This window comes from Typopeltis vanoorti, chromosome 5, assembly GCF_054136105.1.
Source record: "Typopeltis vanoorti isolate ZY-2024b chromosome 5, IOZ_Tvanoo_1.0, whole genome shotgun sequence".
NCBI classification, from domain to species: Eukaryota; Metazoa; Arthropoda; class Arachnida; order Uropygi; family Thelyphonidae; genus Typopeltis; species Typopeltis vanoorti.
The window spans coordinates 75,342,142-75,358,359 of record NC_143553.1 but is presented as its reverse complement, the minus strand read 5'-3'; the positions used below and the strand labels follow the sequence as shown (position 1 = coordinate 75,358,359).

Here is a 16,218-nt window from a genome sequence, read left to right as displayed (position 1 = left end):
AAGAACTTCCTATATTGCTCTCCTATCTTGAAAGAAACTCTGGAATATTCAAAATTTAAGGAAGAACTGATTTCTGAGTTCTCCTGTGTAAAGAGCCCCAATCAAACCTTGTGGAAACTTCACGGGTGTGTGCAGGGTGATGAGTAGAGTGTGACGAGTTACTTTAATAGATTGATGTCTATTACTCGATCTATGAGTGTGTCCTCAGAGGAGAAATCTCACCTTTCGTGGATAACTTTTCAGCAATTTAGATCAGGGTTATGTAATGAATTAAGGGAGGTAATTTACAAGAAATGAGCAAAAAACTTGGACGGATGTTATAAATTAGCTAGGGAGAGGGAAAGAGTTATAGAAGAGATAGCTCATGCTTCTTCTCTAAGATGATTGTTACTGGAAGGGTCCAGTGCACAGATTCTCCTCCACTCAAGATGCAATGTCAAAGGAAAGTCAATGGGTCACCAGACCAATTGGCTTTCCTTTGTGCAAAATTGAGGAATTGTCGATAGGTCCGGAGGGAGCAAGATACTTCTCAAAGTTGGACCTGAACTCAGGCTATTTTCAAATCCCCCTTAGGAAGGAAGAAAGACAGGAAGTACTTTGCTTTCACCACAAGATGACAAAAGTATCAACTTTGTCGACTTCCTCAAGGAGCCAGAAATTCAGCCATGAGCTTTTAGTGCCTGATGAACTCCATCCTTTCAGACATGTTGGAGAAAGGAGTCATATGCTTCCAGGATGACCTGTTGATCTACTTGCCTGATTTAAAGAGACACAGGGAGATTCTGCTAGGTGTTATGGATAGATTGAATGGAGCCCGACTCCTTCTAAAGTGCTCAAAGTGTCAGTTCTTCCTGAAGGAGGTCGAATATTTGGGACAGATTGTAAGTGAGGCTGGGATAATCCCCACTCAGGATAACATAACTGCAATATTAAAAGCCAGAATCCCCACAACTGTAAGGCAAGTTCGGAGATATTTCGGAATGATTAACTTCTACAGGAAATTCATTCCTGAGTGTTCGAAGTTAATGGAGCCCATCGTGAAGCTGACCAAAAAAGGAGTGAAATTTACGTGTGTGTGTGGGGGGGGGGGACAACAGTGTGCCTACCAATCCCTAAACCTAGCTTTGACTAGGTCACCTGTCCTCACCTACTCTAAACTCGGAAAAACGTTTTACCTCTCAGCTGATGCCTCCAATGACACCATTGCCTCAGTCCTGGAACAAAGGGAAGGGGAGGACTTTAGGCCCATTACTTTCATTAGCAGGAAGCTCTCGTCATCCGAAAAAAATTACTCTGTAATTGAAAAGGAGGCACTGGCCATTGTATATGCCCTTAGAAAGTTTAGATATATATTGCTGGGGCAGCAGATCATCCTGCGGTCAGATCACAAGCCTCTGTCGTTCATATCATCCATGAAGGATAAGAACCAGAGAATTATTCATTAAACTCTGGAGATGCAGGAGTTCGATATAGAAGTAAATTATATCCCTGGAAATACCAATGTAGTGACGGACCTTGGTCCTTGGACTCTGAACCAGAGGAGAGTGCCATTCCGAAAGAAGAGATTAAGTTTTAAAAGAGGTAAACCGTGAGTAGACATAACTATACAAATAAATAATGGAAAAACTCACGTAGAAATATTATTTAATAGTATAATTTTCGCCTGTGTGTCACAGGCATCTTCAGTACAATTAGGCACAAAAATTAAACACTAACTGACAATTCCAAAAAGCGCCACCTAAGTAGCTGGTGTAAGATAACTAAAAAGGTCAATAACTTTCCTAAAAAAAAAATAAAATAAAAAAAAATTTAAAAAAAATTAATACAATAAAAAGTTAGGAAAGATTGTATAGGTTGCCCAACTTACAAAATCTCAAAATTTTTATCTAATTTACTCTCCTCTTCAACTAGAAGAACTGACACTTATATAAAAAATACTTTGGATTTTAAAAATAAAATTTCAGATCTTCATTTGGACATTTCTGATATCATGATCAGTTTAGATGTTGTTTCTTTATTTACAAATGTGCCTCTTTCGGAAAGTATTGAATTACTACAACAGGAATTTCCTTCAGACATTGTAAACTTATTTGATTTTGTAATAAATTCTGGTTATTTTTCTTTTAAAAATAAGTTGTATCAACAAATTGAAGGAACAGCAATGGGTAATCCTCTCTCTCCTGCTATCTCTAATTTCTTTATGGAACATTTTGAACAACGTATCTTTGACAATATTTCTCCCAGACCTACTCATTGGTTCAGATATGTCGATGACATTTTTGCTGTATGGAATGGCTCTTTTGATGAACTTCAACAATTTCTCAATAAGTTAAACGCATTTCATCCTAGGATCAAGTTTACCCTAGAAGTAGAATCAAATAAGCAGTTAGCCTTTTTAGATCTTCTAATTCTTCGCCAACCAGATGGTAACCTACATTTCTCAGTTTATAGAAAGAAGACTCATACAGGCCACTATATCCATGCGGAATCTCATCACCATCCCAGTCAAAAGGCAGGAACTATTAAAACACTGGTTCATCGGGCCCACTCCTTTTGTTCTACAGACGATCTTTTACAGAAAGAAATACGATATACAGGGTGTTCGGGATAAATTTGACAGTTTCGTAAGGAAAAAGAAAATCTTCTTTGTATCTATTAAATTTAATGAATTGACAAAAAAACATTACAGGCAGAGTTAATTACAATACTATCAACAAGATTTACTCAAAATAACCACTATTAGCATCGATCACAGCTTCAATTCTGCTTCAGAACCTCGAACAAGCTGATGCTACAGTCTCCCTGGGAAGGGCCGCAAAAACTGTTTTAATTTTATCCATTAACTGGGCTTTTGTATTACTGGAAGTGCGATTGGTGTCTTTTTCAACTGCGCCCCATACAAAATAATCCATGGGGTTAAGGTCTGGGGAGTTTGGAGGCCAAACATTTGGACTGGTGAAGTCGTAGAAATTTTCAGACAACCATTTTTGACTTTTCCCAGAGGTGTGGCAAGGCGCCGAATCCTGCTGCCATACATACGGCCTACCATTGGCTACCCTTGTTATCCAGGGCTTGACTACAGTTAGCAACTCCACGAACAAAGCCCGAATTCCAATGCCAGGGTTCTTCAACACCTGTTCCTGCAGATTTGCGAGGAATTCTGCTGTACGAACGCAATCAGATCGTCTGCTAGGGATCTTTCTTCTTGCTACATCCTCGTAGTCACCATTGCAAGTCTCTAGTTCATGCCTGATTGTTTTTACTGTATTCAGGGAGCATTGGGCAGCAGTCGTAATATCCTTATTTTGATGGCGGGCACGAATCATCATGATACAAGTTATTCTCTTCCATGATTCAGGTGGGTTCCAGCTATCCATCCTTTCTGACATCTTGTATATGAATGAAGAAGGGTCCAAACTTTTAAATGAAGAGAAGTGTGTGTTAATATATGTAACTTACGGAAAAATATAATTAATTATAAATATGTCAAATTTATCCCGAACACCCTGTATAACTTCTTCCTTTCTATCTAATGGCTATAAGAATTGCTTCATTAAAAGAGCTTTGAGTAGATTTAATATGTCTCCCTCTTCAAACACAGAGGAAATAACGCACATTACCATCCCTTATATACAAGGCATCAGTGAACGTATAGCAAAAATTTTAAAACCACTGAATATTTTTGTTGCCTTTCGACCGTTTAGAAAAATCTCCACCTTTCTCGCTTCTCCAAAGGACAAGCTTCCACATCTTAATCATCCAGGTGTCTACCAGATTCTGTGCTCTTGTGGATTATGTTATTTCGGACAAAGGGGAAGATCTGCCTCCATTCGGCTAGAAGAACACCAATCTTATATTGAATACTTTAAACCTGAAAAGTCTGGACTTGCAGAACATGCCATCTTCACTAGACACAGAGTTCATTGGAGAAAGACAAGAGTTCTTCACAAAAGTCAGTTTCTCATGGAACGCCTTTATAAAGAAGCATGTGAAACTCTACTTCATTCTCCTAACTTAAACAGATCCGACGGCTTACGTCTATCCCCTTTATGGGAGATAGTACTTTACAAATCGGCTAATCTTTCCTAACTTTTTATTGTATTAATTTTTTTTTATTTTTTTTATTTATTTTTTTTTTTTTAGGAAAGTTATTGACCTTTTTAGTTATCTTACACCAGCTACTTAGGTGGCGCTTTTTGGAATTGTCAGTTAGTGTTTAATTTTTGTGCCTAATTGTACTGAAGATGCCTGTGACACACAGGCGAAAATTATACTATTAAATAATATTTCTACGCGAGTTTTTCCGTTATTTATTTGTATAGAAAGAAGAGATTGTCAATTCCATACACAAGACCGAAGAGGTGGAAGAGAACAAAAATAAAAACCCCCATTTTCAAGTCTGGGAAAAATCCCTCATAGTAGAGGCACAGAGATTGGATCCAGTGTGTGTATGTGGGGGGGGGGGGTATCAAAAGGTATTGAAGGGTGAGAAACTCTCAGAGGAGCATTCGTTTCTTAATATTTTGCATGTAGACAAAGATGGTCTTCTGTTGTCAAAACAAGACGTCATAGGGAGATGGAAAGATAAGATCCTGGTTCCGAAAGTCATGATCCCTTGAGTGCTCCACATGTTTCATGACTCGGATTTAGCAGGTCATCAGGGGTTCAATATCCTTATGAGCAGGATACATAAGACTCAACATAAAAGAGTATGTTGAGTCTTATGTATCCTGCCATTTATGCCAACAAAAGTCGAGCATCAGAGGAAAGACCCCCCTCTCCAGCCTTTTCCCCCTACGTGTCCCTTTCAGACCATGGCCCTGAAATTATGAATATTAAAAATTATAGGTCCACTTCCCACCACCTCGAAGGGAAACATACATACATTTGTGATAATAGATTCCCAGAGGCCACAGCGATGAAAGATCAAACAGCTAAGACTGTGGCAGACAAACTATTTAAGCTGATCATTTCCAGATATGGAACACCCCAAACTCTTCTCTCGGACCAAGGCTCAAACTTTACAGCTGAGGTCATGCTACAACTATGTAAACTGCTGAAGATAAGGTTGTTCACCACTCCCTATCATCCCCAGGGAAATGAAATGTGCGAAGGGTTGAATAGGACTTTGAAGCACACCCTCTTCAAGCTGGCAAACAGTCAGATATCAAACTGGGATGGTTATCTATCCCATACTCTTCTGTTTGCTTGTAGAACTGCTCTTTGTGCTGCTATTAAGGAAGCCCCCATGATTATACTTTATGGATTTGAACCTTCATTTCCCAACAATTTTAGAAGCTCACGAGTCAATAATGGATTTCCAGATATTGATGACTATTTAAATAATGTAATAATGGAAAACAGGGTAGCTCATGAAATGGTGGCTGAATCCAGTAACAATAGCTCTCGATGAGCAAGAGCATATGCCAATAGACTGAGAAAGTATAAGGACCTGAAACCAGTCCTCCTAGAACAAAACTCTGTCAATAAGAGGAGAGGAAAGCTGGGAAGCAGTGTTGCAGGACCATTTGAAATTTTGGAGAAATTATCCCTGGTAAACTTTAAAATAAGAGAAAGGACGAACCGAGGAAAAACATTAACTGTGCACTCAGACAGACTGAGATTGTACAAGAGCAGGTCAGACCGATTGGTCTTTCTAGGAGACTCGTTAGAAAGAGTGTGGGGAAAGGGGAGAAACTATCACAAAAAAAAAAAACAATCACTGGCAGAAGACTGACAAGGTGAAGCATACAGCCTACAGGCAGAAGAAATGTAGTATTCAAGAAAGAGAAGGTCATCCGGCCCTAGATGAACAAATCTCAAGTTACAACAGATATAAAATTCATGCTGACCCGATCAGAGTGATGAGATCCTTAGATGGTGTGAAGGAAGGATGTGTGACTAGTGATAGAACAGATAGTTTTGTTCAAACTAGATACAATGAAGACCCAGACGAAGTAGTCAAGTCTCCTTCAGAAATCCATCACTCTTATACAGCTCCATTTATCTCTCAAACTCGTCCCACATTCACAAACTGCACACCTTTCTCTTCACTTTTTTTTTGGTGAACTTAAAGTAGATTGAAGTATCCGAGAATGTCTCCTTTTCCACTTCACTGGTAAAACTAATTTGAAGGCAGATATTGTTTAGGTACTATAGAGCCAGTGGGCCATATTACCAAATGGCAAAGACATTATCTATATATCTCAACCATTATTTTAAAGAAAGGCTGAGGTTTCTAGCCTAATAATGTCTGCTTCATGCATTATTGAACTGAGGTGCTGTAGTCTCTTGATAGCAAATTCAGTACAGTAAAACCCCAAAGTTACGCGGTAGGTGGGACCAATAAAAAGCACACAAGTCAAATTCGCGTAACTCTGGGTATAATTTTGCATGTAATTTATATATATACAAACATGCAATTGGGACCAAAGGTTTACAAAAACACTTATATTTTTTAAGAAATATAATCATAATTGTAGTTTTTCATACATAAATAAAAGAAAGTTATTTCGATGTCGATGGTTTCATAAAATCTAATAGACTCATCTGACGGCATGATGTCTTTTTCTTGTCATGCAAAATTTCTTCATAGCAAGCTAATGACTTTTTTATTCCTTGCCATCTGGCTACAATTCGTTCCTCGTTAGAATCAATGTCCTCCAAAATCTGTAAACCTTTCTTTTATGATTGTTCTTACTGTGGATTCCTGTAGATCGAACTTCTTTGCTAGCTCACAAATTTTCATTCCGCCTTCAAAATCCTTAATAATGTTGAGTTTTGTTTCCAAAGTCAATGTTTTTCTTTTCTTGCTAGCTGTAGAAGAATCGGACTTGCTTCCTTTGGACGACGTTATTATTTTTTATGTGATAAAATTTTTATCAAGAACATAATATTAAACAATCGCAAGGTTTGTAGACTATAAAAATCGTGTATGAATGGAGACCGCACAAAACACGTCAGTGCTTGTTCACAGCATGTGCGACACTGGTGAATGCAGCCAGTGCCAGAAAGATACGACTAGTGGTGAGGTGTGAAGCGGGAGGGGAATACGTACATATAAGAAACCGCGTAACTCCAGATTCGCATAAGTCGGGATATGGCTGTATTTGCTATAATCTGAGAATTTTTTTCATCAACAATTAAAATATTAAGGCCCTTAATATTTTGTCCAAAATTATATAATGAAAATTCAGGAATATCTTTCTGATTGAAGTTGCTTCAGATGTTTCTTTGCCAAAAAAAGGTTTCTGAATGCTCTGATTAAAATTTTCTTTTATTGTTACCAAAAAATATTTGTAGTCCATTTCTGTTGAGAGTAGATCTATGAACACCCGAATATTATACACAAACATCTTGAATTGCTTACGGTAACAAATGAAGTGATGATCAAAGCAAAGACTGTGCATAGTCAGCATCATGACTGACATTTTTCAGCAAAGACTGAGAATGAAGTAATAGTCGAGCTCCCTTCATTCTCAGTTTTTGTTATCAAGAGACTACAAGATGAAACAGACATTATTAGGCTAGAAATCTCAGCCTTGCTTAAAAACAATGGTTGAGGTATACAGATAACGTCTTTGCCATTTGGTTACATGGCCCACTGGCTTTTCAAAGTCCACAGTTTCTAAACAATTGCCTTCAAATTAGTTTACCAGTAATGTGGAAAAGGAGGCATTCTTGGATACTTCAGTCTACTATAAGTCCACAAAGATGAGCAGATAATCTACATGCCACTTCATTCACATTAATGAAGTGGCATGTAGATTATATGTTGTTATACTCTGATGTTAAAATTTTCAAAATTTTAGCATAAGAGCAGAGCAAATTTCATCATTAGGATCAAGCCATGTATCTGGAACAACAAATTCTGCTAACATCATACAAAAAAATAGATATAATAATAACTCTTGCCAAACTTCTTAAAGAAGAACTATACCCCCTCCCCCCATTGACTATTCATATATCTTATCCCTAGACACAGAATTAGATGTTAACGGACCACTAAACAAAGTTTTCTCCTCCCTGAAACCAATCTAAGATCACTGGGATCTACTCTCCTCTCTAATCTATACCATCCCTTTCAATGTGGTACCCAGTATTTCTGATCTGATCTACACTATCTGATCAAAAGTTTTACAGACACCTACTTGAAACTGTAATCAGACTTTCCCCGTGCCTCCTTTTATACCAGTAAGTGAGGTCATAGTGCCATCTAGACATCAGTTTAGAATTACAGAGGGATGTCCAGATACTTTTGATCAGATAGTGTAGAACAGATCTTTTTTGATAAGGTGATGAACATAAAAAGTACATTCCATATAGACAATCCAAAAGCAGATTAGCATAATATGCTTTGGATATAGACCATTTCATCAGATGGAAGAGTCAAGTTACTGCACAAATCTCATTTCAAAGCACAGAGACTGTTCTGGTATGTGGCTTAAGCTCTAAGAATCTGATAAATAAAACAGATTAAAGATCCTACACAAATTTTTTTGGTACATCACCTTACCTTTCCAGTAAGTAGTAATCACGCATTACCACATGGAGAACTATTCCTCGCCTCCATGCACACGACTGCTCTTTTTCTTGAGATCATTTCATTCTCAGTCTATATTGAATAGTTATATACTGGTAATGCTAACCTGAGCTGGTGAAACATCAGTGTGAAAATATAGCTAGGATATTATTTCCATTCCAGTGCAACACAGTTTTCTTTTCTTTTTTTTTTTTTTTTCAAATATTTCTTATGGACTTTATTTTACCACAGAAAGTAATAAAAGCTTTATTTCTTAAGCAAATTTGCTCTACAAAGCAGTGGTAGCATAAAAGTATTGCTTAGTTTTTCAATCACAAAGAACTAAAGAGAAAGATCTATAATGTGGGCTAGCTGCTTAGGTAAGATATACTGATGTGAAATGGAAAAGAAATTCTGCAAATAGGATCTTCTAACTTGTGAATAGTAGTCTCATGGAAAGTGAGCACTATAAAAGTATCAATTTACTTTTGCATGAATTATATGAATTTAAGTATGCTGATGGCTTAGAATTTTATTTATTTTTGCTAAGGGTAATATTTATCTGTTGATATAGTTCTTGACACTGATTATAACACCATCAATAAAATAAAAATTAACTAATCATCTGGTTTCTATCTTTGACAAGGTGACCATGAAAATTATCATCAAACCTCCAGAGAGTCAAGGACTCATCAACAAAGACCACATACCTTTTCTTAAATTCATTCATACTAGATGCACTCACTACTTCAAAAAACAATCTGTTCCACTCGCTTCTACGCGAGAAAAATCGGTTCTACGAGAGAAAAATCTAGATCTTACTCCTTTCTTAACCATACCAAACTTAACTTTCATGGATGCTTCCTTTCCCCCCCCCCTCCATATAATGAAATTTATATCATAATTTTCATTATATGGAAGGTAGGGTATAAATTATATCATAATAAAATTATATCAGAGTTCAAAGATCAAATTTCAAATGAAGAGTTCTCTCCCTCTATGCAGCTCTTTCTCAACACACCCACCCACTCAACTAAAACTAAAACAACTTACCTCTTATTCTGTGCCACTGAGCCGGATCTACAAGGAACAGTTCACTTAGAGAGGGGTAGGGAGGGGAAAAAAGGGGAAAAAATTATAAAACTTTGTCAAGTTTAATCAGCTAATATCTTTTGTAATGTTCAATCTTTATGATATTGTTATAAAGCATTGATTCAAGACTTCTAAATTCACACCTAATGATAATGAAGTTTGATATATGCTTAACAAATCCAATTTATTGTTAATAAGCTTTTTTTCTTTTCAGATATCTATGGTAATACCATATAATTTTGTGTTTGAAATAATAATAAAAGATAATGGATATTATTGTACCAAGTGGGCAATTTCTTAGAGATAAATACCTAATGGTATATTGGTCCATTATCAGTCGTCAGAATAGTCTCACTGCACTGAGCTACAAGTTTCCAGAAAAACTCCTCCGGTATCCTACCCCAAGTAAATATGATGATTCATGCTGCACTTTAATAGAATAATTTACAGCACAAATAGAAATAATTAAACAACAGGTTTAATTGTTTCAATATTTCAACTCAGTCACAGAGAGATCATCAGGAATGCAATGTTAAAATTGTACTAACATACAAAAACACACAAGAAACAACAAGTAGAAGAAATGAGATTACAATAAATAAAGACAAAAGTCTTATGAGAGGTGCCCTCTACAGGAACTGTCGGCTAACATTAGATGTAGTATATTTTGCAAATTTTGGAAAGTTTAATACAATCATTTTTATTAAGATTAGGTTGCTGCAGTTTCTAAAAAGTATTTCTCAAGTTTGTATTTGCTGCGATGGAGAATGGTGGTTTTATTCTTTCATCTCTGTCTGACCATAATATGGTCAGACAGAGATCTACTAATATCCACCTCCACAACTATGGTCAGTCAGATCTAGCAGACCATGCCTTGGGTACCTTGAACAGAATGATGGAAGAAAACCACTATGCTTCAATGCAAATTGAAAGACTCTTTTAAGAATCTTCAGCATACTTAAAATACCAGCCTAATCTTAATAAAATATGGTTGTATTAAATTTCCTAAAACCTGGCAAACTAATTCTTAGGCCTACTGTCCCTCATAGGACTTTAGTCTTTATTTATTCTCATCTCATTTCTTCCACTTATTGTTTCTTGCGTGTTATTACAATTTTAGCATTGTATTCCAATTGAATATTGGTGTCAAGGCTATCAGGTGAAAAGAAATGCTGTTAAAGAACTCCTGAAAGATTTGCAATTTTTTTATTTATTTATTAAGTGTTTTCTTAGATTTCATTGTGTATTTTTTCGTATATTATTGTAGTTTTTTAGTGTAATTATTGTACTACAGCATTTTATAACATAACTGCAAAATATTATTAGTTTTTACTACTCTTAAAAATGGTGCCAAAAACTCGTCGTAACAAGGCAGTGTCTAAAGCTCAAGTTGTTGCTACTGAGGAAAGCGTTTCTCCTAATGAACAAAAGTACTGCTGCAGTGATGATGATAATTCACAGGCCTGCAAAATTCGAGTCATGAAAAGTTGTCTGGAAACTATTAACTGTTTCAGATTTATTTTTGACCGCTGATATCAAATATCTCTTCCATTTTCCTCTATCAAGTAAGAATTTTTCACAAAATGGATCTCAATATTACAGTAAAATAGCTTTAAACAAATTACATTAAATAAAATAACAGTATTTAAAATTTTCTGTAAACATTTTTGGAATGAAAGTATTGGAAACATTTTTTTTAATTAAAGTAATTAAATATTAATCTTTAGTACATACTTTATATCTCCTTGTGGTGTCTTTTTCTTTTTCCTTCAAAGCTTCTTTTTGAACTTCTTTCTGTGAAATTCTTTTCCCAGGCCGTCTCCGTGCAACATCCAGCAATAGTCTGCCATCATGTTGACATTCCATCTGGCCTGATACCTTCTTTCCATCTCCTTGATGTCTTGGTGGAATCGCTGACAGTTCTCAGATTCTCAGGAAAGTAGTCTAAATGAGAGTTGAGAAAGTGCACTTTTAAGCTCATGGAGCATACCAAATCCTTGAATTTCTGTAGCATGTCTTCCACAATCATTTTATAGTTGGGGTCCTTGTGATTTCCTAAAAATTTGGTCACCACCTCTTTCAAAGCTTTCCATGCTTCTTTTTCATCAGTTGCCATTTTTTCTTCAAACAGTTATCCTTCGTAAGTTTCCTGAATGTCCAGACTGATAAAAATACCTTCTTTCAATTTTGCTGTAGATAATCCTGGAAATTTTGCACAGATGTATTTAAAACACTCTCCTTCTTTCGACAAAGCCTTGACAAACTGCTTCATTAATCCCAGCTTTATGTGAAGTGGGGGTGAAAGGATTTTTTCCCGAGCAACCAAAGTTTCATGTAACACATTTTTACTTCCAGGTTCTAATGTGACCATTTCTGGCCATTCCTTCTTGATCCAATGCTGGTCTAGATCTTGGCTTCCCCACTCGCACAAAAAACACAAGTATTTGGAGTATCCTCTTCGTTGTCCCAAAATCATAGATACGACTTTAAGATCACCGCAAACTGTCCATCCATGATCATTGTACTTAAGTTTGCTGAAAATGAAGGCTAAATTTTCGTATCGTTCTTTCAAATGCATGGAATGTGCTACTGGTACTTATTGTAATTATGAAGAAGCACAGCTTTGAGGCTTCTTTTTTGAGGAATCGATAAACAGCCTCCAATCGATGACTTCATATTTTACGTTGAATTTGCTTATCAGTCCGGGAATATCGCTACAGTAAACTAAATCACCTTCCTCTGAAAAGTAAGGAAGAAAATCTCTTTCTCTATATCTAAACCATGAGAAAGAAGTGCCAGGGGCTAACAAATTCTTTTTGCTTAGTCTCGAACCCAGCAGTTCTGCAGATTCCTTAGGAAGACCCAAATCTCTGACCAAGTCATTTAAATTGGTCTGTGAAAAAAGTTCATGTGGGCCACTATCTTTGTATTTGTTATCATTGAAATCTTCAACTTCTTCATTTGAATAGCTGCTGCCCCTGGTTCTTCTAAAATTTGTGAGGTGTTGGCACGGGTATTTCAGGACCATGTTCCACTGGGCATATTGCAGATGGTAAATTAGGATAGGAAACGTCTTTTTTATTTTTCACATTAAAACTTCGAACATTCAAAGAACAGAAGTAACAGTCATCGGTATGGTTGTTGGGTTCCCGCCACACCATGGGAATTCTGAAACGGAAAGATTTTTGTTCTCCCTTCGACCACCTTCTAAGTTCTACATAAATGGAACATACTATATGCAGTGCCCATGGCTTATCTAAGTCACCAAGTTTCATCCCAAAATATGCATAGTACACTTTTTTCAAGAAATCTGTAATGTTTCTTTGTTTTTTACCACTAACTCCCCACATATGTAGCAGAAAATGTTAGGCAAATTTTTGCAACCTCTTGAGGCCATTACAAACACCACCACTTAAAAACAGTAAAACAAATTACATCAACACTATTACACGACACTATGTAAAAACATTAAAAAACCACAAACACATTAAATTAAATCTTTACATTAAGAAAACATGCCACCTTTCAGAAATACGATAGTAGTTAATGACTAAAGTTCAACTAAAGAATCACACAAAAAAAAATGCATCTGTGACAACAAGAAAATCATCTGTTATTTCAGTGAATCAGATTCAAAGAAGCCATCTGCACTTTTATCTGCATTCCTCTCTCTCCTTTCTTAAGAATGAGAAGTTTCATGGAAATTTCTTTATTTACCATAAAAAGCACTTATACAACTAATTAGCTGTAAATAAAGGAGAATGAAAATAAATACCAATGCACTGAATAAATCCAAATACTACTAATAAAAACGATAAAATTAGAAACTGGGTAAAATTGGTGGAGATGATGGAATTTTTTTTTCTGAAGTCGGCACCTAAAAATCTATAAGAATCAATTATTACTTCTCAGACAACTTTTCCATCACAGGCCTGTGTAATTTATCTCAGGATAAGTTGACATTAGAAATATCTTGATTAAAAGAAATTATTAGAAAATCGACCACAGTATTGGAAAAGGTGGAAAAACGATTGACTAAACTTAGACAGGATAAGAAAAAGGATCAGAACAAGAACAGGAAGGAAATTACTGAACTTGGTAATCATAATATTAATAACAACAAGGTAAGTCAGCTAAAATCTAAGAAAATAAAGGTGATATAGCATGGTGACTCAATTTTAAAATTTGCGCTTGCCAAGGGAGTCACCACTTTCTAGTTTCCCGGGAGTAAAAATTAAAAATATGATAAACGTAATTGAAAACCAAAAAGAAAAGTAAAAGAGATGGCAGTTCTGGTAGATACTAATAATTTAAGTGGTGAAAAATATAGTATGAGAGAAAATATGAAAGATCTGTTGGAAGAAGTGAAAAAGAAATGGAGAGAGTAAAAACTGCAGGATTACTACCCTGAAAAGGCTGTGGGTTCGAATCCTGCCATGGATGGTTGTGATTGTCTGGAAATACCAGTTGGAGTCGGCGGTAGATGCGGTCAGTGGTGATTGAATGGTGGAGATGGAATTGTAGAGCAGGTTCCCTCCCTGGAGGTGTTAAATAATAATAATAATATGACAGTACTGAGTTAAGAAGGAGGGCAATGACAGCAAATGATTTAATGTGCAGGAGAAGAAATGGATGTCAGTTTTTAGATGTGTAGAAGAAATGGATGTCAGTTTTTAATTGTGTGGGGTGTACTGATGACAGAAAAGACGTATAAGATGGATGGCCTGCACTTGAATTCATTTGGCATCAGAAGCCTGGAGAAATTATCTCTTGGTATCAAACCTAATGCAGAGAGTCAGGAAAACTAGATCATCAAGGGAGGAATTGGGAAAATGTGTGTGAAAGTTCAGCTATGGTATGCAAATGTGATAAAAATATGAATGTCTTCGAACATGGTTATGTATGTGGCGAAGGGATGGAAAAATATGCTTTGGGTTCGGATCTTTTAAGTATGTCTGTGGAGGGAAAAGAGAAAATTCTAGAACAAGATCAAATAGATTGCATATCTAAGTATAAGAATAGGCTTACTTTATAATGCCAGGAGCATTATAAACAAAGAGGTTGAGTTTGTTGCTTTATTGAATACGATGTGGCCTAAGATTGTGCATTAGTGAAATCTGGCTATCAGAATCAGATATGGTAAGTGAGATCGAGTGTAATGGGTATACTATTTTTAGGAATGACAGAATAGCTAGGAGAGAAGGAGGAGTTCTACTAATGATGACTTAAGTCCAGTTAGGGTAGAAACAGAAAACAATGATGGTAACCATGGTCCATGTAGCAGTGAGTTTAAGTCTATCTGGTGTGAAGTGGAGTTAACAGAATGTAATATATGGTGGAGTGTTTCTACAGACTTGGTGGGTCAGTTGCAGGGAACAAAAAAATGTAACACCAATTTAGTCTTATAGGTACCAAACGAATGATCACTATGGACAACTTTAATTTTCCAAACATTGTTTGGTAGAAGAGAAATCTCATGATAAGAAGGAAGAGGAATTTATTGAATTGTTGCGAGACAATTCTCTCATGCAGGCAGGTGTAAAAAGGAATTCGAGGGCAAAGACCGCTGGATTTCATCATAGCATTAGAAGGGGGGGGGGTCTATATGGCTATTTTATCACCAATTGGTGACAGTGATCATGCTGTACTTTCTTGGGAAGTATCTAATTATATTGATGCTCCGATTAAAACAAGTAAAATGAAACTACAAAGCTGAAAATTATGAGCAACTTAGGAGAATACTATCTTTGGTCCCAGTATGAGTTACAGAATGGGAAAAATGTCAGCAATGCATGGGAATCTATGAAAAAGTGCTTAAATGAGGTGGTGTCACATCTATTAAGCAAGAGATACACAAAAAGAAAATGATGTAGAAAGAATATTGTGAGAATAAGAGTGAGAGGAGTTATGAAATATATAAAGCTTAGGCCAGAAAAGTAACGAGTATTGTGAGGAAAGCTAAATCGGAGTATGAAAAAGAATTTAATCATTTTGTTGCATGCAAAAGAAAGAATGAATATGAATGTGGAAGAATAACTTTATTGAATGCACATGGTACTCGAGTGTCGGAAGCTAATGAGATTGTTGAGCTCATGAGTGCTCACTTTGCTAAGATATATCAACCAGGTGTATGTAACATGGTGCACAGTGCTACTGCTACATTGGATGAAGAGTTAGAGGTTCATGAAAATGAGGTTGAAAAGCACCTTTTTCTATAGATGGGCTGATATTCCATCTTTTTCTATAGTATATAGAAAAATATGGAATATCAGCCCATTTGATAAAGGGATGTTCAGCCAAATTGGCAAACTACACCTTTCACATGTTTGGATAACTTGAGTCTCAGCTCAGAAATGATACTACAGGAATGGAAGGAATGTATGCTAGTTCCATCTTACAAGGGTGATGCAAAAACTGATGTGTCTAACTACCGACCTATTAGTATCTCTTGTGTGGTAGTGAAAATTTTAGAGAAGTTGGTAAGAACTTGCATACAAAAATGGGTAGACAAATATGCTATACTCTGCAAGGAACAGCATGGGTTTACTAAAGGAAAGTCATGTTTTAGCAATTTGCTCATATTTTATAACAGTGTTATGGCTGAG

At 36.2% G+C, this 16,218-nt stretch overlaps 1 protein-coding gene across 1 annotated transcript in view; it reads right to left on the bottom strand.

The window, feature by feature from the left end:
- Positions 1 to 16,218, bottom strand: part of por (Protein-serine O-palmitoleoyltransferase por) — a 277,914-nt gene that overhangs the window by 158,181 nt on the left and 103,515 nt on the right. The window contains exon 5 of the mRNA XM_090393431.1: positions 9,575 to 9,618. Within this exon, the coding sequence (XP_090249557.1) occupies positions 9,575 to 9,618 (44 nt within the window). The remainder of the gene's footprint in view (positions 1 to 9,574; positions 9,619 to 16,218) is intronic.